This window comes from Garra rufa, chromosome 11 (assembly GCF_049309525.1).
Source record: "Garra rufa chromosome 11, GarRuf1.0, whole genome shotgun sequence".
In the NCBI taxonomy this organism is placed as follows: domain Eukaryota; kingdom Metazoa; phylum Chordata; class Actinopteri; order Cypriniformes; family Cyprinidae; genus Garra; species Garra rufa.
Window position 1 is genome coordinate 30,243,487 of NC_133371.1, and position 23,259 is coordinate 30,266,745.

Consider the following 23,259-nt stretch of genomic DNA (forward strand, 5'->3'; position numbering starts at 1 on the left):
CATGTGAATCAGCTTTTCACGGTATGACCTTCATACGGAGACTCCCAGTGCACGCCGATTGGCTCATTGTTACACAGTTTTCCTGACGATTGGTTCATGGGAGTGCGTCAGGTCTCAATAGAGCCTGAACCTTTGTAACCGAGGTGGTGGAATGAAGTTTGCAGGCAAACTTTGACAAGAGACGCAAATTTGGACATCTGGACAAGTGCACTGAGCTTAGTTACTGTTACACTGGAGCTATGAAAAGTTTAAAGCAACGACTTAAGAAAAACGAGGTAAACATTAGTGACATTAGATACAAGTTTTACTATTTCGCAAAGCTTGTCAAGACTTTGGACCAAGCCCATAACATGTCCTGAATTTCAGCGTGTGTGGGGCTGTGGGTGGTCAGTCCGAGCGTTGTTGCACTGTAAATTGCATATTATTTTGCTGAACGCCAGAAATGAATTATGTTTATGGCTTAAGCGATAAGGACCGTACTCTTCCGACTTGTTTATCGTATCTTCCGAAATTACGCGACAGTAGTTGATTTTATCACTGTGGTTTACACTGTTGACTGTCTAGGACAACTTGAAGTGAGTGAGACAAGCTGAGATTGTTTACTGTGTTGTTGCAAAACGTAAATACAACTGTAAAAAACATGTCACAGGTATTGTTTGTAATTTTATTTCTGGTTACTTTGCTGTGGTAGAATATAAGGCGATATGTGACCCTGGACCACAAAACCATACATAAAGGTATATATATATATATATATATATATATATATATAAATGAGATTTATACATCATCTGAAAGCTGATTAAATAAGCTTTCCATTTATCTATCAGAGGTAGGTTTGTTAGGATAGCACAATATTGGCCGAGATACAACTATTTTGGAAATCTGGAATCTGAGGGTGCAAAAAAATCAAAATAGCCTACTGAGAAAATCGCCTTTAAGTTCTCTAAATGAAGTTCTTAGCAATACATATTACTAATCAAGAAAATAAATTTTGATATATTTACGGTAGGAAATTTACAAAATATTTTCATGGAACATGATCTTTACTTTGACCCATATATACCCAATGTATTGTTGGCTATTGTTACCAATATATCAGTGCTACCTAAGACTGGTTTTGTCGTTCAGGGTCACATATGGAATTGGAATTTGGCCAACAAACCTACAACTACTTAATAGTGCAGTTATTGTAAATTATAGACAGATTAGAATGTCTGACTCTGTCAGCCAATCAAAATCAAGAATTCAGCATCACCTTGGCATAAATTACATAATAAAAAGAATAGTTCTAGTTCTGAATGCTGATTGGTCAATACAGCTTTCCAGGCTGCTATATTTTGCAATATAGTAGACATGCTTACCATATATATTTTGCTTAGTAACATTATGTTATTTCAGGAGGAAGGATATCATATTGTTAAATGTATGTGCTGCTTAATGAATTTTAACATAGGTTTCACATTAAAACTGTTGATTTGTTTCTCTTAAACATAGAAACAAAAAAGTTTTTGTTACATTTTTGCTTTATTACACACTATTTTTGCATTATTACACACTATTTTCCTATTTAATACTTTAAAGCTGCTTTTACAAGTTAAAAGTGCTATATAAATAAAGGTGACTTTACTTGACTTAAATTAAAACAAAGGAAATGTTTATTAGCAGGGCCGAACAGGCAATGACAAATATGATTATATGTCAAGTGATGCATCTGTAGAGCTGCAATAGGTTGTGAAGCTGATGTGTTTTTTTATGTATTTGTCATAATCTCAGAGTACAGAATGGGGAAAGTATGATGAGCGTCTGATGAAGGCAGCAGAGAATGGAGATATAGAGAAACTCACAGCCACACTCAAGAAAGGAACCAGTCCGACCAAACTAGACCCAGAGGGCCATTCTTCGTAAGTGCTACTTTCAAATGACCTCCCTCTTATGTGATGTTGAAAAATATTGTCCACTGAACAGAGTGCAGTATTTCATGCTCTTTACTCAAACTTTACTGATAATAATTTCCCATGTACACTACCAGTCAAAAGTTTTTGAACTGTAAGATTTTTTAATGTTTTTTTTTTTTTTTTAAGAATTCTCTTCTGCTCACCAAACCTGCATTTATTTGATCCCAAATACAGCAAAAGCAGTAAAATTGTGAAATATTTTTACTATTTACAATAACTTCTTTCTATATGAATATATTAATGTAATTTATTTCAGTGATCAAAGCTAAATTTTCAGCAGCATCACTACAGTCTTCAATGTCACATGATCCTTTAGAAATCATTCTTTGATGAATAGAAATTCTTCTGTTTTCAACATAATAATAATAATAAATGTTTTTTGAGCAGCAAATCAGAATATTAGAATGATTTCTGAAGGATCATGTGACTGGAGTAATGATGCTAAAATTAAAGGAACACTCCACTTTTTTTGGGAATATGCCCCCCGAGTTAATAAGTTGATTTTTCCCGTTTTGAAATCCATTCAGCCGTTCTCCTGTTCTGGCGATATCACTTTTAACATAGCTTAGCATAGATCATTGAATCCTGTGAGACCAATAGCATCGCGTTCAAAAATGACCAACGAGTTTCGATATTCGACTATTTAAAACTTTTCTCTTCTGTAGTTATATTAGCTTTACATTTTCTGCTGGTATTAGTACACGATATAACTACAGAAGAGTCAAGTTTTAAATAGGACAAATATCGAAACTCGTTGGTCATTTTTGAATGCGATGCTATTGGTGTAATAGGATTCAATGATCTATGCTGATCTATGCTAAAAGTGATATCGCCAGAACAGGAGAACGACTGAATGGATTTCAGAATGGTAAAACTCAACTTATTAACTTATTAAGTTGGAGAATGAGCCTATTTCCAAAAAAAGTGGAGTCTTCCTTTAGGCTTTGAAATATATTCAAATAGAAAAAAGTTAGTAAATAGTAAAAAAATTTTTTCAAAATTGTTCTGTGTTTGCTGTACTTTGGATCAAATGAATGCAGGCTTGGTAAGCAGAAGAGACGTCTTTAAAAAACATTAAAAATCTTACTGTTCAAAAACTTTTGACTGGCAGTGTAAGTATAATCTGTAGGTAACAAAATTGACTGACATCACATTTTTGCAAAGACAACTCATTATACAGTCAGTCAGCATCCTCTGTGGTTCTGTGCACTGCTGAGCTCATTCCCACACTATGTTTTGAAGTGGAAACGAACCCCTCTCTGAAGGGCTCTGGGATCAAGTGGTCTTGCAATCTTTGATTTGAGGCGAATCTCAAAAACACATCTCTTTCCTTCCTGCTGGGACTCCTGTGCTCACTTCTGCTATATGCATCTCATCACTTGTCTCTTGCCACAAAAGATAGCTTTTTAATAAAAGTGCAAATGTCCAGCCAGGGAATGAGGGAAGGGATTTTGATAGCCCTATTTTTCGTGCCCTCATCCTCCCCTGCAATGCACAATGCCCTGATTGTTGTTGAATTTATTTCCAGTAGCTGCTTCTGAATGAGAAGTAGGGAGTCTGTAGCACTCAAGTTTTGTGGTGTTTTTCTTCTTTTGCATTAGAATGGCCTGGATCATGACTGGCACATGCACGCTAACCTAAACACATTTTGAAGCAATTTCACTCTTAATGCTATTTAAATCCCACTTCTGCATTGGTTTACTCTTTTTACATTTTACTCTCAAGGATAAGCTATCTGGAATGCCCTGTTTGCTTTGTGCACAGTTCTGTATTCCTTTATTGTATAATTGACAAAGCTGTGGTACTTCTTCCACAATCGGTAATGAGATCTTTCCTCTATGGGCCTGCCACACACTTGTGGTGATAAATGCTACTAGTATGGTTTTGTAAGCGTGAAGAAAGATAAACAAAGCACACAAATAAATGTTAACGTCAAAGAGGTCTGATCAGTGTAGATACATGCTACCAGTCAAAAGTTTTTAAACGGTAAGTTTTTATTGTTTTTTAAAGCCTCTTCTGCTCACCAAGCCTGCATTGATTTGATCCAAAGTAGAGCAAAAACAGTACAATTCTGAAATATTTTTTGCTATTTAAAATACCTGTTTTCTATTTGAATACATTTATTCCTGTAATTTCCAAGTCATTTGTTATTATTATGTTGAAAACTGCTGAGTAGACTTTTTTCAGGTTTCCTTGATGAATAGAAAGTTCAGAAGAACAGCGTTTATCTGAAATAGAAATCTTTTGTAACATTATCAATGTCTTTATCATCTTTTGATCAATTTAAAGCATCCTTGCTAAATAAAAGTACTCTATCATTTTATGTTTCTATCATTCTATCAGTATAATGTTACAAAAGCTTATTTCAGATAAATGCTGATCTTTAGATATTTCTATTCATTAAAGAATCCTGAAAAAACGTACTCAACTGTTATACATATTGATAATAATAATAAAAATTGTTTCTTGAACAGCAATTCAGCATATTAGAATGATTTCTGAAGGATCTGAAGACTCATGCTCAAAATAGCTTTGGTCATGAGAATAAATTACATTTTAAAATATATTCAAATAGAAAGCAGTTATTTTAAGTAGTAAAAACATTTTATTTTAAAATATTACTACTTTTACTGTATTTTGGGTCAAATAAATGCAGTCTTGGTGAGCAGAAGAGACTTTTTTTTTCAAAAACATTAAAAATCTTACTGTTCAAAAACTTTTGACTGGTAGTGTACTTTTTCAGAATCAAGCTGAAATGTATAAAGTTTTCTTTTTATGAAAATAAACTCTCAATATGTCGTTTTCTGGTCCCCTCACCTTGTCTGGACTTGTTTTCTGTGAATGATTTGCTTTGCAGCTTTCTTTTCCATACTGCTTCGATGTTATTCTTGTGTTACTACAACTTTGTTCTGGTAATTTTAAACTATTTCTTAAAATATTGTGACTTTAAATCTCAAAATTCTAAGACTTTATTCTCTCAATTTTGACTTTATTCGCATTTTTTATTCTTCTTTTGCTATTAGTTTATTCTCAAAATGTTGACATTTTTAAAATAATATAAATTTAATCTTGTAATTGTATTATTTAACCTTTTTATATGGCACTAAAACAGTTAGTTAGTCCATCCTCTCTGCTTGTTTCACAGATAGAATAAAATTAATAGAAAAAGTTCTGTTTTTATTATAATTTTAATTAAAAAAAATTCAAAATGAAAGAAAAAAGTAATTACAAGGTTTAATAAGTGTCTCATTTTTCATACCTGACTAGTTAGATGGTTGCCCATCACATCACTTCCCATATACAATGGAGCCATGCAAGGCATAAAAAAGGTTCATAAGCCGAGAAACAAAGAAACGTGGGAAGCAGAAAGGTTGTTCTGCAGAGCAAACAAATCATCATCATATTGTAAATCTTTCTAACCACATAGGCGTTTAACTAAATCATAAATGTGTAGCTCAGCAGTGCTCTGGTTATAATATGTTTATGGGAGAGTATTAAACATGGTGTGCAGTGTTACATGCAGCCTGTAATTTTCCTATTTTTCTTCTTTTTATCTCTTCGGGTCAGCTGTTTTTAAAGAGGTTGTTATGTATTAGGTGTGTCAGGCCTATGACAGGATTTCAGTCATCTCCTGTTTTTGTTAGATATTTTCTACTTTCTAACGTTTTTCTGTCAGATAAACTCATGTCCTCCCCTCAACCTTGCTTTGATGGAATAAAGAAAAGTTTCAATTATTTTTTATTTTAGTTCATGCATTTGATTTTCATTGCTTTTTAAATAGATTGAATGTTGTTACATAAAGTGTTTATATCCACTCCTACATCTTGCTGATCCTTCTTTTGTCCTCTACCTATTTCACATTTCAAAAACCAACAGTCTTGGAGATCTAATAAACACTGATGTCTCATGTCTGCTTTGTTACTAGTCTCAAGGAGTGGCTGGGTCTATTTTCTGTTGAAACAGGCCTAGGCTGCCTTGTTGTTGCATGCTTCTTTTCATGTTTCTTGGCTCTTAATACATTCTTATATAAATGGTAAAATAAGCTATATGTTGCTTTTTCATAAAAGTATGATAATATTAATTGTCTGAATATATACAGTACATATACATTATTCATGTTGTATTTATAGAACATTGTGACAGCTATTGGTGGTAATTATGCTTATGTCTTATACATTTACCTGTATATATATATATATATATTTTTTTTTTTAAGGTTTCATGTTGCTGCTGGCAAAGGTCTCGTCAATAGTCTAAATGCTTTCCTGGATAACGGTGTCAATGTGAAGGCCGTAGATTCTGCCGGTAAGACTTCTTGTCTTTGCATACTCATATAAAAATGCATATTTTAAAGTCCCCATGAAATAAAAATGGACGTTTTTTGCTTTTAGTATGAATATGCCTTAAGGTTTCTATAAGCTAGTGTGCTCCAAACAAAAAAAATGACAAAATTTGCATTTACAAGTTATAAGCATTCAAGACTTGGTCTCTAATTTCCACCAGTATGGATCAATGATTTTGATGACATCATCTTCAGCTTCTCATCAAACCTTCTGTCCAATCAAATGCTCTCTAGAATCCAAAGCTTACACTATAAGTAGACGTTGAAGCTGTGACTGAAATTGGTCACTTGTTGACAGAATTAGTATTTTCTGTACGATGAATGGCATGTAGTGCACTATATAGGGGATATGGAACAATTCAGACAGTATAAATATGCTTTCCATTGGGGTGAATAAAGTCGATTTTGCGTTGTGTCACGCAAACCGCTGCAGCGTGCACACAGTCTGCTCCGGTCTAGAGAGACGATCGCACGTAGCAGATCATATGTGCGAATCGGGGCAGACCACAAAACGTCTCAGACCTATTTTAATTCTACACAGAATGTTATATTTTATAGTGATATAAATGAGATTGTGGCTATTATACTTTGTCAAAAGCAATTTTTCTGAGCTCAATGGCTCTGGCTTAAGCTTTGATTTAAAGGTGCCATAGAATGGAAAACTGTATTTGCCTTGGCATAGTTGAATAATAACAGTTCTGTACATGGACATGACATACAGTGAGTCTCAAACACCATCGTTTCCCCCTTCTTATATAAATCTGGTGTTTGCAAAAGACCACTAAAAAGAGGCCAGTCCTAACTTAACACCAACTGTGACGTTATAGTCGGGACATAGTAGTTACACCCCCAACATTTGCATAGCCGAATCATCAGAAGTTCTGCAGGTAGGCTATTGTGAAAAAACAAAACAAAAAACAAAGCAAGGACAATAGCGAAAATGGCAGATCACGGAAATAAATGTTATGTTCCAGGTTGTGCAGGAGATGTTAAGTGCATGGATGGGTTGGTGTCTGTACTCAGAAAGGCACAGAAAACAGATAACATGTTCTAATAAAATAACGCGAGCCACTAAATGGTCATGGTTAGCTTCTTGTTAGTGGTAGCCTGTTACATTGCAGTACATAAGATTTGACTTACCACATAAACAGAGTAAGGAGAGATGACTGCGCAGACGATGGCGAATGATTTGCAGATCCTGAGCACCACTGACAAGCATCTAAACTTGTCAAATGTGTGGTAAGTACTGCCGCTGTAGTATAACATTAAACGGATGCGCAAATCTGCAAAGTGAAAGTAAAAAGTGATCACGCATTCAAAACGGCCCCGCATATTAACAGCGGCTCGAGCTCCATGATTAAATATATATTTTCTTCCATGTGTTTCCTTCTGGCTGTGTGAGCTACTGAAATGAGCCGCTCTGTGAAACAGCCAATCGGAGCAGAGCTCGTCATTATTATTCATAAACCTTCCAAATAAGGTAATAACAGACCATTTCATTCTAGGGACAAATCCTAGGCTTGTAAATTGACCATTTCTGGAGAATTTTTGCCCTTACCTAAGCCATATACCTTCTATGTAGATATCAGAGAACAATTTAAAATATTGTATCAATGCATTCTATGGCACCTTTATATGAAACGCTGTTGGCTATTTAAAAAAAGGGAGTGGGACTGCTTGATATGTCCCACCCTGTCTTCCTGATTCAGTTGAAAGTATGTCAACACAGAATAACGCTAAAATTGTTGCAAAGCACTTAGTGAACCTTTAAAGGTCCAGAGTGTGCGCTGCGGCAGTTCGTTAGACACAGCGCAAAACCAGTCTTCTTTCACCCCAATGGAATGCATATTTACACTGTCTAAATCTTTCCTTATCCCCTATATATATTCCTTATCATGGAACTTTTGCATTATTGACACACTATTGAGCTATTTTAATACTGTAAGGTTGCTTTGACACAACTTGTATTGTAAAAAGCACTGTATAAATAATCTTGACTATATTGTGTACTGCATGCCATGCGCTGTACAGAAAATATTAACTCTGTGAACAAGTGACCTATTTCAGCTGCAGCTTCAGCATCTCTATTTATAGTGTATGGTGCGGGACGCTTCAGATTCTAGAGAGCATTTGATTGGACAGAAAGTTAGATGAGAAGCTGAATGTCATCAAAATTGTTCATCCATACCGGCGGATGTTAGAGACTGTAAGTTTTGAATGCTTATATCTTGTAAATGTGAATTTTGTCAGTGTTTTAGAGCACACTAGCTTATAGATAACCTTAAGGCTAACACATTCATACTAAAAAAACTTAAATTTAATTTCATGGGGACTTTAAATGGGTCCGGGAAATATTTTTTAAAAATGTCAAATAAACAAACGTTATGACTTAAAATGAATGGGATTCTGCACTATTGCTAATCAAACTATTAAATAAGCAAATTTGTGAAATTTAAATCATGCTGGAGAATATCATTATCAGGCTTTGAACAGACTTGTAAAGTTCATGCAGCTGCCTCTGCCATTACAGCAAAAAAGGGACCAATCAGTTTATGAAAAACATTCACAACAAAATTTATTAGGTAACTGTATGTTTGGTTGTAAATGTCATTTTTGTTCTTCTCTCCAGGTAAAACAGCTTTGCATCTGGCTGCAGCAGGCGGTCATTCCATGTGTGTGCAGAAGCTACTGCAGGTACCGTCCACTGCGTTCCTCCAGTAACAATCACAGGAAGAATGACTAATGAGAAACCACATTGGAATGTCACAGCGCTAACGTAACCAGCCCCTTTAGCGATAACTCTGCCAAAGAGTGCTCAGTCCTTTCTTTTCTTTCCCTACCCTCTGAGTTTTGTGTTTAATGTTTGAAGCTCTTGTTTATATGGTTTGTTCTTTCTCCGGACTTTCTTTTGCCTTTGATCTCCACATAAAGCTGTGCGCTTAAGGCAGGGCCGGAGCAATTTACTTTTCATTTTTGTATCATAGCAACAATTCCTTTGCTTATAAATGCACCGTTAATATTGTGAGGTGTGTTATCCGGTATGAAAATATGAATTCTCTTTAGTAAGGCTTTGTTGTGAATATGGCAATAATTAAATTCTAGGGAAAACTAAGGTAATGAATGCAAATGAGGTTCAGTGGGCAGTCAATTGGATCAAAGTAGCAAAAACAAAATGATTTAAACGGTGAACAATGTGAAATATTAAAAGAAGTAGAAAGAAAATGAAATACACCCTATGTGCCAGAAAGCATCGAAAGACATACCAGCTTAATCACATATAATCCGATGATTGTGCCAAATTCCAAATGTACATTTGCATGCATGACCACAAAACCAGTCTTAAGTAGCGCTGGTAGATTTGTAGCAATAGCCAAAAATACACTGTATGGGTCAAAATGATCAATTTTTCTTTTGTGCTAAAAATTATTAGGGTATTAAGTAAAGATCATGTTCCTAGAAGATATTTTGTAAATTTGCTACCATAAATATATCAAAACTTAATTTTTGATTAGTAATATGCATTACTAAGAACTTAATTTGGACAACTTTAAAGATTTTATTTTGCACCCTCAGATTCCAGATTTTCAAATAGTTGCATGTCAGACAAATATTGTCCTATCATAACAAACCATACATCAGTGGAAAGCTTTGGTTTTGTGGTCCAGTGTCACATATACTTTCTTGCCTCAGTTTCTTAGCTTATTTACTGAGCATTTAACTTAAGCTGTGAAAGGGATAGTTCACCCAAAAATGAAAATTCTGTCTGAATTACTCACCATCATGTCATTAGCTAAAAGAATACTTTTTGTGAGCAAAAAAAAACCCAAACAAAAATAACAACTTTATTTAACCATTCTTCTCCTTTGCATCACCCTAGCACCATATTGGAGAATAAACTATTTTATTTTTTAATTTTTTTGCACACGAAAAAGTTTTCTCATAGCTTCAGAAAATTACAAACCACTGATATCACATGGACTTTTTGTCAATGTTCTTGTTACCTTTCTGGACCTTGAACATACAAGGACCCTTGCTGTCTATGGAGGGTCAGAAATCTCTCGGATTTCATCAAAAATATCTTAATTTGTGTGCTGAAGATGAAATAAGGTCTTACGAGTTTGGAATGGTATGAGAGTGAGTAATTAATGACAAAATTTTCATTTTTGGGTGAACTAACCCTTTAAAAAAATATTTAAGGTTTAAAAAAACATTTTATTTAGATGTAAAATGTATATTACTTGTGTAATAATTAATAATTGCTTTCTTTTACAACAGTGTAAATGTCCTGTTGACAGCACAGACCTGAAGGGCCGTACAGCTTTGCATGATGCAGGTATATGGATTTTTTTTGCTTTTAAGATATGACAAAATTGTATTTTAATTGAAAATATTAGATCTACTCATTAAAGGGATCTTAATAAAATAGAATAATAACATGACAAATATTTTATTATTTGTATTTTTCTTTTTTTAATAGTGGATTTAATTTAAAACTGTGTATAGTTAATATAACATCCTTTATCAACAACTGCGCAGCAGCAGTACATTTTAAAGGAGACCTATTATGCCCCTTTTTACAATATGTAATATAAGTCTCAGGTGTCCCCAGAATGTGTCTGTGAAGTTTCAGCTGAAAAACACCCCATGGTTCGTTTTTTATATAATTTTGAAAATGCCAATTTTGAGTGGAAGCAGAAACACGCTGTTTCCATGCATGCCTTTTTAAATGCAAATGAGCTGTTACGTCCAAGCCCTTTTACAGAATAGGACTGTGCCTTTACAGCTCATACCTTAGATACTTTGATAAAAAAAAATCTGTATGGATTTGGTTATCACATCTATCGTGCTAAAATCATGCATTTTAAAGCCATATTAGTGTAAACTTCTGATATAAGGTTTTCTAAACGCACACAGAAAGCAGCTGTCGCACAGCATGTGATTACTATACGAAGTTCTCTTTTATGTCTTATTGCACTTAGACTGTCAAATATACACAAGTTTGTGTTAAAGAAACAGTCAGATATGTCTTTGAAGGAAGACAGCTGAGAAAGAAATCAGATGATTATATTAAATCTGTGTGGCAGCACAGTAATATACTGTAAATAAATAAATACATCCACTTGCATAAGCATAAGCAGAGAAAGGCTTACCAAAACAAAATTCCTGAGTTGTCCATTTATACGTTTTCTGGGTTGGTAGATGCACTGGGGACCCGATTATAGCACTTCAACACCGAAAAAGTCAGATTTTCATGATATAACAGCCACGCTGTATTGTTAAACTGCAGATGTTTGGTATGTTAGCATTTTAAAGTAATTAAAAGTACTCTTAGATTTGAAACTCTGTGCAGTAGTATGTGCACGTTTTAGGATCCTAATGCAAGAAGCAAATGACAAGCCTACAAAACGAACCACAAACTAGGCTCTTGACAAAGAGTTCTTTTAGTTTTCTTCTTTGCATTTTGGGTGTGTGTCAGATTTATTGTTGTTATTCTTTTGCGCAGATCTTTAATTATAACCACTGCATGATGATGCATCAAGGCTGGATATAGTGTCTAGCTGTCAGGTTTGATCAGAAAATTATAACGTCTTGTGATTGTTTTTCAGCATATGTAGGATGCAAAACTGCCATCAAAATGCTCTGTGACAGCGGTGCATCTGTTGATGCTGTCGATGCAGTAAGTAAAATAGGTTTTGAAACAGCACTTTGCATGTGTAAGATGCTATGTGAGAAAGAATAGGTTTTAAAATTGAAACTAATGTGTTGCAATGTATTTTGCATTGGTTTTTGGTACTTTTTTTAGGATGGGAGATCGCCTTTGTTGCTTGCCGCTAAGATGAACCAACCGGGAGCGTGCCAGATGCTCGTGCAATATGGAGCACGCACTGTTCTTCGAGACAAGCAAAACAAGTAAAATGATCAGATTTTGTTCTGTATTAATAATGATGCATAGAACATTTGTAAAAATTAAATATGTATTACCAAAGTGCCAGAAGAATACAAATGCATATTTATATTCAGTTCCAGTTTGTATACTGATGTGAATCAGCTTGCAGCCTAATATGAAAAAGGCCATCCCAGGTCATCCCAGCTGCATTGCACCAGTGTCCTTAAGAAACCTATCTTCTACATTTAAGTGGTCTACATTTGTACACAATGCAGAAAGCAGCATTGAAGCTTAACGATATACTTGTATTTATTATTTAACAGCATTTAATACATTTCTATCAACACAGGGTTTGCACTTACGTCCCAACTTGGTCAGTTACCCGGATGCGTGGCCGTATTGGCGATACACAAATGTAACCAATAGCATGGATTGCACAGTTAATGTACTACTGAATATGTAGTTCTGCTAATTTATGCTGTCTAAACCACAGAAAAAAAAACATGTGGAAGCTGCTAAATCTAATGTAGTGACTAGTGAGTAGGCTTAGTAAGCAGGAAAGGGCACAATAAAGTGAATAAATGGTAAAGATATGTACGAGCAGTATTAATAAGATATTAAAAAAATATGCAAGTTTTGTTCGGTTGAGTAGCATTGTTTACATTCAGTGCCGCCAATATGGCCGATTGATGACGCATCGTGCAAACACTCTCTAATGTTTCATAAGGATGTGAGAGCCAACTTAACCCTTGTGTTGTCCTAAAAAAACTTTACCTAATTTCATTTTTGACCAGGAACATCACAAATGTAACAATGTGGGGGGAAAAATCTAAAATATAACATAAAAATGATCAAAGTTTTTACGTCAGACTCAGAACTAACTTAACCATTGTGTTGTCCTAAAAAACCTTTACCTAATTTCATTTTTGACCAGGAACATTAAAAAAATAAAAAAATAAAATAAATTTTAAGAAAATATATAAAAAATTATCCAAGTTTTTACTTTGTGTAAGCAAAGTCAGTAGGTTTTCATTCAGTGTGATAACATTAGGAACAGCATTAGATTTTTATAATAAATAAATAATGATATAGCTTAGAATATAGACACAATTAACTGGCTGAAATTTGTCAACCGGTTAAGATTTTGGACTATGGTCTCTATCATGGTTACACACTCACATCACATTGCTGTGCTACATGATCATGAAAAAGTATAGTTTGCAGGCATTTTAAGATGTTGAAAGAAATCAGCAGCAAAAAAATATATATATATTTTCACTATATGCACTTGAAGATGGTGCTCATAGAGTGTTGACTATTGAGCAGAGCTATTTTGCCGCATTATAAGCCTTGAGCGGTTAAATACACAAACTTGTATGTATCCAAATGGCCATCTTTTTTAGTATTATCATAAACACAGTAATTTAGGTCTTAAATGAAAGCAAACAGCTAAAAAGGAAAACAAATGTGTAACTGTATATTAGATCCGGACAGCTCTTAAAGTGATAGCAGTTTAATAATCCTGCTGTCTGTCATTCGTGTTAATTATACAACTTTTTTAATTGCTGACTGTTTGAGTGTGAGTTGAGCTCAAGTCTTTGCAGAAATAATCAGTTTGATTGACCATATTGCAATACCAACTGATCAATCTTTTGTTTCTGTGTTCTATTTCCTTATTTTATGTTCTGTATGTTTATGTATTCTGACTAGGACTGCACTAATCTTAGCTTGTGAGAAGTCCTGTAAAGAAGCAGTGGAAATTCTCCTGAAGACTAAGGCAGATGTTTCTGCTGTGGACCTTTATGGCCATGATGCTTACCACTACGCCAGACTAAGTCAGAAACAAGACTTGATCACACTTGTACAACATGCCTTGGAAACAACAACTAAAGGTAATGTTCCTTGTCAAACATGTTTCCCATTTTCTACCAATATACATGTATGAAGTGAAACAAAATGCTGTTTCACTGTGACAGAACACCATATAATCTTATGACCAGCAAGGCTGTTTTTTTCAGCAAGGCATTGCAAAATGGTGGTCTTGTTATCCGTACAGGTAGAAATTACTGAACTTGCTCATGCGGTAGCAGGTCAGTTGAGTTTTAAATTTAGACCTGCCGTATCAGCCAGCACACTCTCATTTCTGGATAATGTCATGTCATTTAAGAGAAGTGCCTGATAGATTCAGATCCAGCTGTGCTCACAGAAACTTCTCAGATCCTAACACTAAAAGGAAATCAGTTTCAAGAGGCGTCTGGTCTGTATTCCTTTTCCAAGAACCGTCTTAAAGTTCGAGAATAAGCCTGCTCGTTGTTAGGTCAATTGGGTTACTGAAAGATGATTTTTATACTTTTTAAACTCAGTATCTCCAGATAATACAATGCAACAAATGCTTATCTGAAATGTGCATTAGAAACCGAAACATCATGTACAAAACATTCTCTCCCTTTTGCTTTCAGCTAAAGAAACTGCCACTGTTTCACAGAAGATCCAACAGGTAATATTGACATTTAACTGACAGTTTAACAGATTAATGCATTTGCATGCATATTCGCAGTCAAATATTTATAATCCAAGACAGGAGAGGCAGTTAACAGCAGACAAAAAGGTCACCGTTTTGCTGCACTCAAACTAACTTCATCTGTTTATTGATCTTACTGCCATCTAGTCTTAAATGCTAATCGCAGTGCACTTTAATTAGAGCCATCCTAATACCCAGCGACTTGATAATGATTGGTGCTGCTGTCTCCTTCTCTACAATGATGGAAATCAATTTGATGAAATGTAATGTTCCTCTGCAGCTATTGATGGAGAGGAATACTGATTTTCATGGTCATGTGAATAAGTCATACATATGTAAAATGATAGTTTCTTACTGCTACTACATACACATGATATGTTTCATTAATTTGACTGTTGGGAGTTAGAATTTATTATTAGAGACTTGTTAGATAATTTATTAAGCATATTCACACTCACTTGTGTGTACAAAAACAGATTCTTTCTGAGGGCCATGTTTTAAGAGATTTTTGATAAGATGAAATAAAAGAATGGTTTATTTTTTCTATTGTTTTGTAGAGATAAGGAAGTACCTACACTATACAGTGCGAAAAAGGATAAACATGTATATAATAAAATGTATGTAGTTTGATCTTGAATCTGATTGGACAATGTTTTTGATAATCACAGTGTTTTTCTTTTACGAATGCAGGCTAAAGCCCCATCATCGGGGACTGGCCGGACCAAAACAGGATCAGTAAAGACTGAGAAACCTTTGTCAGAGCCACTAACTGTGAGTTTCTTTAAAGGATGACATATAAATTCATGCTATGCCATCAGGCAGTCATTTTCTTCTCCTGTAGCTGATTGTGGTCCTGTGATCAGTTGTGAATGTCATCAGTAAAGGGTTGTGTCTGAATTACAGAGGGAACATGGCAGTCACTCCACTGAAGGTAACTTGGGATGTGTGTGTGTGTGTGTGTGTGTGTGTGTGTGTGTGTGTGTGTGTGTGTGTGTGTGTGTGTGTGTGTGTGTGTGTGTGTGTGTGTGTGTGTGTGTGTGTGTGTGTGTGTGTGTGTGTGTGTGTGTGTGTGTGTGTGTGTGTGTGTGTGTGTGTGTGTGTGTGTGTGATTTTTGTTATTTTTATCATGGCAGAACATCAGGATTCTAATCAGTCATATCACAAAAGCTTTTCAGGTCTGGGCTCTAATGTTTTAAACTTGTTTTCTGTTCCCTGAAGGAAAAGGTGCCAAACAAAGTCATAATCTGGATTCTACACAGGTACCCTGTCTAACCTGACTCTATCTGCAGTGTTCAGCCAAAAATGAAAATTTAATGAAAATGTACTCACCCTCAGGCCATCCAAGATGTAGATAAGAATCTGCAAAATGTTAAATATTTTACCAAAATAAAAGGGATCATGCAAAATGCATGTTATTTTTTTTTTATTTAGTACTGACCTGATTATGATATTTCACATAAAAAGATGTTACATATAGTCCACAAGAGAAAAAATAATAGTTGAATTTATAAAAATAACCCTAAAGTTTACACACACTTGATTCTTAATACTGTGTTGGTACCTAACAATGAGTCCTGTTTTTGTGTATTTGAACCCTTTCCAACAATGACTGTATGATTTTGAGATCCATCTTTTCACAATGAGGACAACTGAGGGACTCATACGCAGCTATTACAGAATGTTCAAATGCTCACTGATGCTTCAGAAGGAAACATGATGCATTAAGAGCCAAACTAAGAGAAAACTTGAATTGAATTTTGAAGATCAGGGTAAATTTGACTTATTTTGTCTTCTGGGGACATTTAAGTATCTTTTGTAGCTTCTGAAGGGCAGTACTAAATGATAAAAAATATGATATTCAGGCAATAAATGGACATATCTTCATTCTGTTCAAAAGTTTACACCCCTGGCTCTTAATGAATTGTTTTTACTTTTGGAGCATCAGCGAGCGTTTGAACCTTCTGTAATAGTCGCATATGAGTCCCTCAGTTGTCCTCAGTGTGAAAAGATGGATCTCAAAATTATACAGTCACTGTTGGAAAGATTTCAAATACATAAAAATGTTAAGAAACCAAATAATTGGGGGGCCTAAAGGATTTTTCTAAAGAACAAACTTTTAAACAGGGTAATTTTTATAAGTTCAACTATTATTTTCTCCTGTGGACTATATATAAACATCTTTTATGTGAAATATCTTATTCAGTTGATTACTGACATGCTAAATAATTGTTAAAATAATTAACATTTTGCAGATTCTGCAAGGTGTATGTAAACTTTTGAACTCAACTGTGTAGTTAGTATGTGACCTTTATATCACTTGATATCACAGTTTGTCCTTTTATAAGGCAATTAAACTACATTTTACATTAAGGTCTTCACAACTAAACCTATCAATCAATTAGTATTTTTTGTGTTTTCCAGTTAAAAATATAAATGTATTTGTGATACATTAAAATTCTAGAGAACGTAACTTTCTTCTTTATTTTTAAGAAGTATTCATAACTTTTTTCTATATTTTTATACATAATAGTAGTAGTACAAATGTATCAATATAATATTGATTTTCATGCAGTTAACCAAGTAATATAATTGAATTTGTATAATAAGAGATTAAAGGGGACATTGGATGTCAATTTTCCACAAGATGGTATGATTGTTCAGGGTCTTCATGAAATGTCTGCAGAATACTTTGGTTAAAATTCCTCACAATTCCTCAAAATTACTCACGACTTTGTAGCGTTCCAGGCAAGTCATGCCAAACTGCATAAACACCACATTTGTAGGGGCTGCCGTTGTTGTTTTGCGGGCTATGTGACGTCAGAGTGCGGAACTGGGAGTATATCGATCTAGTACGAGTTCACGGGTGGGAAGTCAAGGGTTTGACTGCCGTTCCAGTGCCTTTTCAGGGGTAGAAGTTTAGAAAAACATGGATAACTGGTTGTCTGGAATGTGGCAAATCAACCTCAGTGTTTCTGATGTCAGAAGAAAATGAAGACTCTTATGTTCACTTTTACATCCAACTACAAAACACCTGAATTGCTTACGAGACATATAGCATACCACTGACATCATACCGCTCAGAAACTCAAAACAGCTTGATAATTAAGGCTGTTTAGGTTTTTTGGGAATTAAAAAAAATATATATATATAATTGTAGGGTGGTAAGAAACATTTATATGCAAACACCATGTAAAAGTGAATTTTGCATTCAATGTTCCCTTTAAAGAGCAATGTTCTCACTTGACATGAGTCATATTACGTCTACTGCAGTTACTGCATTTGAATTAAAATAGACAAAGTATTTCCTACTTTATCATGACCCTTGTGAATTTTTCAGGTGAGACCTGTACAGTCAGCTCCTGTGCCAGTGAGATCAGCTCCGATGGAGTTATTACCCGGTGAGGTGGAGGCCCTTAGGAGAGAACTAAGAGATTCACGAAGAAGGCAAGAAGCTGCAGAGGCGGAAGTGCACAGGCTGGATGCGGCTCTGGCTCTGCATGCTCAGGAGTATGAAGGACTGAGGAGAAGCAGCGAGCAAGCTCTGCATGCAGCTCATAACCGGTCGTGGGAGCTAGAGGAGGCTCTGGGCGAGGTGCAGAGGAGGATGGCTGGTTCGGAATCCCGAGTGAGACAGATGCAAGCTCATCTAGTTGCCGTCAGGGAGCACTTGGTGGAAGAGCTTAGAGTTCAGCTCCAAGAGGTCAAAGGTCAGCGGGAGGCAGCTGTAGCCGAACTGGGAAGGATGCAGAAGGAGCTCAACCTGAGCAGGAGGGAGGTGGAGCAGCAGAAGGAGAACCAGAGCTCCTTAATGCAGGAACTCAGTCGGCTTTCCCATGAGTTGCTTAGCAGAGAAGAGCAAATAAACACACTGAGGACCAGGTTAGCAGAAGTGGAGACACAGCAAGCTGAGATGTTGTCTAAAGAAGCTCAGACTCCATCAGATTGGTGCTCCACTTGTGAGAAGAGCACTATGACTGACCTCACCCCAAAAACCCCTGAACCAACTAAAAATCTGGAGAATTATATTACCAAGAATGAGCACACAGTTATAACTAGCTCACTCAAAGATGCACTGCAACAGGCTGAAACCAAAGCTGACGAGGCTCTACAGAAGTACCACAGTGCACAAGAGGAGAATCAGAGCCTGCTGAGAGAACTTCAAGAACAAAAGACTGAGCTGGACACCATCCAGGAGGCTCTGCAGGCCAAGTTTGTTCCTGTTGCCTTGGTGGAGGAAAAAGAGAAAGAGGTGGAGCAACTCAAACTGGCCCTTGAAGAAAAGAAGCGACAAAACCAGGCCAGTGTGAACATCTCAAACATAAAGGATGAAGGTTTTCGGAGAGAAGAACACAGGCAGCCATGCACAAGTGAAGTACAGCATAACCAAATATCTTCTTCTACAGGGAGTGACAGAGCAGAATGTGAAGTCACTAGAACCACGGTGAAAAGCAAAAGTAACACAACTGAAGAACAGGGGAGCACATTGCAAGATCAAGTTGAAAAGGTTATTATTACTTCTATTTTTTATTATTCATTTTTCTTGCAGATCATCAGCTTTTCACAGTGTACTTACAGAGTTGCTCTGAAACCCTCCACCTCCCCAGCTCCACCTGTATAGATCTGCTGCGGTTTGTTATATATTCTGTTTGTGATGCAGCAGTATGTCTTAGTATGTCTTTGTATATATTGGAAGTAACAAGTTTCTGTGCTTGCTTTGCAGCAGTAGACAGCAATAAACTAAAACAACAGCAATAACCAGCAGCATAGCAAATCTGTTGCATTGAGATTGTCATATCCATTACCATGCTAAAATCTTCAGAGTTGTCATAATAGAAATGGTCAATATTAACCACTACCTAAAAATAAATGATAAAAAAATCTTTAATATCAGCCAATAACTGACATAGTACCAATATATTGTGCATCCCTAATTTAAACATACAATCATGGTAGTTAAGTTGAGCCCTTAACAACCAACCAGAACACTCGGATCACCTTAGGTGAATAGGTTTTGTACAGGGCAAACCCTGCTGACTTTTTTTTTTCCAGAAAATGTTCAAATTTAATTGCATATGTTCTCTGTCTTAGTCATCAACGCAGCATGAGGGACAGAGGTTGGTTCAGGTCAACATATCAGAGGCCATCAGCTCCTGTGAACCATCACAGTCTGACAGCTCCCTCCAGGCTCAGGTCCACAGCTTACAACAGCAGCTAGAGGTTAGTTACTGATTGCTCTATCCTTTGGGGCTATTTCTTTGAGGTTCTGTTTTGTTGATGCTTTCTTGGACTAGAGACCTCAGAGCTTCTAGTGCAGACTGGCTCAAAATGAGTAATTGTATAGGGTTGTGATAAGATTCTTTAGTATGTGTAGTTTCCAAAGCTTAAGGGAATAGTCTACCCAAAAAAATAAAATTCATAATGCTGCTAACCAAAAACTTTTGGCTCCCATTGACATTCAATGTATTTTTTTTGTCCATACAGTGGATGTCAATGGGAAACTAAACTGTTTGGTTACCAACATTCTTCAAAGAGTTGTGTGTTTCACAGAAAAATGCAACAATCACAGAACAGTTTTAAATGTAAGTAAAGGTTTTATCCAAAAAATGAAAAATCATGCACACACACACACATTTCGTTCTAAGCTACAGTTGAAGTCAAACGTTTACATACACCTTGCAGAATCTGCAAAATGTTAATTATTTTACCAAAATTGATTCTTAATACTGTGCTGTTACCTGAATGTTCCACAGCTGCGGGTTTTTGTTTGTTTGTTTAATGATAGTTGTTCATGAGTTCCTTGTTTGTTCTGAACAGTTAAACTGCCCGCTGTTCTTCAGAAAGTCTATCAGCTCCCACAGATTCTTAGATTTTTCCGCATTTTTGTGTATTTGAACCCTTGACAACAATGACTGTATGATTTTTGAATCCAACTGAGGGACTTATATGCAACTATTACAGATAGTTCAAACGCTTACTAATGCTTCTGAAGGAAAAACGATGCATTTAGAGCCAGGGGTGTAAACTTTTGAACGTAATGAGGATGTGTACATTTTTCCTATTTTGCTATTTTGCCTAAATATCATCTTTTTTTATTTAGTGGTTCCCTTCAGAAGCTACAGAAGATACTTACATGTTCCCCAGAACACAAAATAAGTTAAATTTACCCTGATCTTCACATTCAAAAAGTTTTCACCCCCAGCTCTTAATGCATTGTTTTTCCTTCTGGAGTATCAGTGAATATTTGAACCTTCTGTAATAGTTGCATATGAGTTCCTCAGTTGTCCTCAGTGAAAAGATGGAACTCAAAATTATACAGTCATTGTTGGAAAGGGTTCAAATACACAAAAATGCTGAAAAACCAAAGAATATGTGAGACTTAAAGGACTTTTCTGAAGAACAGCTGGCAGTTTAACTGTTCAGGATAAACAAGGGACAAATATCACTAAAAAAAAAACCTAGCTGTGGATCATTAGCATTACGAATAAATTGTATGTTAACTTTCGGATGGGGGCATTTTTATAAATTCAACAATTATTTTCTCTTGTCTAAACGTCTTTAATGTGAAATATCTTACTCAGGTCAGTACTAAAATAAAAAATAAAATATATTTTGTATGATCACTCTTATTTTAGGAAAATAATTAACATTTTGCAGTGTCTGCAATGTGTGTGTAAACTTTTGACTTCAACTGTATGAGACTTTCTTTTGTGGAACAAAAAATTAATTAACATGAAGTGAGAAATTTATGACAGAATTGTCATTTTTGGGTCAATTATTTACTTAAATTTGGAGGTTTCATAATGCTATTACATTAAGAAATGCATGGTACAGTCCAGCAGTTGCAAAATATTGTTCAAAATAATACAAATGATCTGGAGCACAAATTTATACAAAGTGAAACTATGTATTGTTTGTCATTTATGGAATATTGTTTTGCTTGTGCTGTCTTTGTGGAGAAAATAAAGCACAGCATATCCAAATTCACCAAATTAAATTCGGTTTGCTAGTAGAGTTCTTGTGCTTTCGCACAGACAGACATCTTTTGTTCAGCTCCATGGGGATGGAAATGTGCTGGCAATATGTTACAGTAGCATGTTTCTTAGCAACAAGGGCATCAGTGAACATGAAACATCCATGAGACGGGTGGCTGGAGAGGTCTTCACCTTGGTAGACTTAACAGAAGCAATTTTTTACAATCCCACAGAGTAGCATAAAATTGTCCTGCGGTATTAGAAGAAATCTGCAGTGACTGTGAACAAAAACAGCATTACACATGAATCACTCTCTAGACGAGACATCTTAACTTTCATCAAAATCTTGCTTTTTTCCCAATGCTTTTACCGTAATCCAACAAAACAGCACTTCATGACCTGTATTGTGCATTTCTAAGTTAAATTCAGGTTTATATATTATTCGTTGTAGTTTTTTAAACCTGAAGGGAAATCAAATGCATTATAAATGTATTTTCTTTTTTATTATTGCCAGGACTGTGAGAAACATTACAGACATGTACTTTCAGTATACCGAACACGGTTGCTCAGTGCAGCACAGGTAACATTTTATTGTTGTATAAGGAATATTTTCTTATCTAATGTAATTTCAAAAGTACACCCATGAAGATGCTAGCATTTATGTTTGAGAAGTTGTGGTTTTCTTTTGCAGGGTTACATGGATGAAGAGGCCAAAGTGGCTCTGCTTCAGATTGCCAAAATGAGAGAGGAGTGTGTGTGTTGAACATTCATCATGCTGCTGTTCCTGAATATATGTGTGTGTTTGTGTGTGTGTACACTACTGCTCAAAGGTGTGAAGTATGTAAGATTTTTTTAATGTCTTTGAAATAAGTCTTATGCTCACCGAGGCTGCCTTTATTTGATAAAAAATACAGTAAAAACAGCAATATAGTGAAATATTATATCATTTTAAAATATTTTCTATTAAAAAATATTTTCATTTTTTTGTATTGCCACTACTGAATTTTGAGTAGCCATTACTCCAGTGATCAGTGTCATGTGATCCTTCAGAAATCATTTTAAAATGCTGATTTGGTTCTCAAAAAACATTTCGTAATAACAATGTTAACAGTGCTGCTTAATATTTTTGTGGAAACTGTGATGCTTTTTTTTTCAGTGCAAAGTTTAAAAGTTATATAGCTAGATGTATAGTAGTATCTAATTCTTTAACAGATTTAGTGTAATTTAGGTTTTATATGTTCCCCTTTTAACATGAAATGTCTTGTGCAAGTTAACACTGGTTTTTGTACCAAATGTAATCCACAAATAAAGTATAAAATATTGAAATCTAGCTGTTTTTGGTGAAGTTCTAGACTTGCATATGTAGAAAAGTGGAGTGGCAGATTGCTGATGTAGGCTGTTAGGCTATTATAGTTAGCAACTAAGATATACTGTATTTATATAGTTATTATTTTGGAACGAACACAAGGCAGACAATGTCTGTTTGTTGTTTGAAGCGGTATAAAAAAGATACACGTAAAACACGTTATGAACTGCCGCATTGATACCCACGAAACAATGAGTTTTGTGTCCAATTTTAT

At 35.3% G+C, this 23,259-nt stretch overlaps 1 protein-coding gene across 1 annotated transcript; it reads left to right on the forward strand.

Moving 5' to 3' along the window:
• The first annotated feature begins 129 nt into the window (after positions 1-129).
• Positions 130-23,009, forward strand: uacaa (uveal autoantigen with coiled-coil domains and ankyrin repeats a). The gene is made up of 16 exons (XM_073850410.1): positions 130-275; positions 1,777-1,904; positions 6,175-6,263; positions 8,930-8,994; positions 10,576-10,633; positions 11,907-11,977; positions 12,104-12,210; positions 13,898-14,079; positions 14,647-14,684; positions 15,399-15,479; positions 15,612-15,639; positions 15,927-15,967; positions 18,046-19,212; positions 19,797-19,925; positions 22,194-22,259; positions 22,371-23,009. Exons 1-16 carry the CDS (start codon positions 240-242, stop codon positions 22,440-22,442), a joined length of 2,358 nt encoding a protein of 785 aa, XP_073706511.1. The 5' UTR covers positions 130-239; the 3' UTR covers positions 22,443-23,009.
• Positions 23,010-23,259: the final 250 nt, after the last annotated feature.

What these genes read in the sequence shown, in the direction of transcription:
- uacaa (XM_073850410.1), top strand. Translation starts at nt 240, where the DNA reads ATGAAAAGTTTAAAGCAACGACTTAAGAAAAACGAG. An exon ending in CTTCGAGACAAGCAAAACAA is followed by an intron (nt 12,211 to 13,897) that starts GTAAAATGATCA and finishes TATTCTGACTAG; the next exon opens with GACTGCACTAATCTTAGCTT. An exon ending in GGTTGCTCAGTGCAGCACAG is followed by an intron (nt 22,260 to 22,370) that starts GTAACATTTTAT and finishes TTTCTTTTGCAG; the next exon opens with GGTTACATGGATGAAGAGGC.